At 55.6% G+C, this 554-nt stretch overlaps 1 protein-coding gene across 1 annotated transcript in view; it reads left to right on the top strand.

Annotated features, from left to right (window-relative positions):
• Position 1: 1 nt before the first annotated feature.
• Positions 2-554, top strand: part of LOC119585379 (metabotropic glutamate receptor 2-like) — a 1,324-nt gene continuing 771 nt past the window's right edge. Inside the window, exon 1 of the mRNA XM_037934046.1 lies at positions 2-374. Within this exon, the coding sequence (XP_037789974.1) occupies positions 2-374 (373 nt within the window). The remainder of the gene's footprint in view (positions 375-554) is intronic.

Below are 554 nucleotides of genomic sequence, written 5' to 3'. Positions count from 1 at the left end.
CATGGACTACGACCTCCGGAGCCTGCTCTACGAGGGCGTCTACACCGCCCGCGGCGCCCGCCCCCGCCGCCTGGCCAACCAGCAGAGCCCCGTGTCCGGCCTCAACTTCACGTGGCCGGCGAAGAAGGTGGTGGCCATGGACGGCGACATCATCCTGGGCGGCCTCATGATGGTGCACGAGCGCCACAACGACCTCGTCTGCGGCCCCATCATGCCCCAGGGCGGCGTGCAGGCGCTCGAGGCCATGCTCTACACGCTGGACTTCATCAACGACCAGGAGGACTTCATCCCCGGCGTCAGGCTCGGCGCGCACATCCTCGACGACTGCGACAAGGACACCTACGGCCTCGAGCAAGCCGTCGATTTCATTAAAGGTCAGTCTGCAGATTGCGCGATTATTTGCTCATTCGTTAGATTATTCCCCTTTGACATTTTGTTTCTTTTTAATTCTCTTTAAATCAATGATCTTTTCTCTTGAATTTGTTTAGGATTGTTTGTGTTTATTGTATGTCGTTTGTAATTCTCTATTTGGTGTGGATTTAGCTACCCGAATC

The sequence above is a fragment of the Penaeus monodon genome, chromosome 19, assembly GCF_015228065.2.
Source record: "Penaeus monodon isolate SGIC_2016 chromosome 19, NSTDA_Pmon_1, whole genome shotgun sequence".
Lineage (NCBI taxonomy): Eukaryota > Metazoa > Arthropoda > Malacostraca > Decapoda > Penaeidae > Penaeus > Penaeus monodon.
The sequence above is the reverse complement of the archived record's forward strand: the minus strand, read 5'-3'. Positions and strand labels throughout refer to the sequence as shown.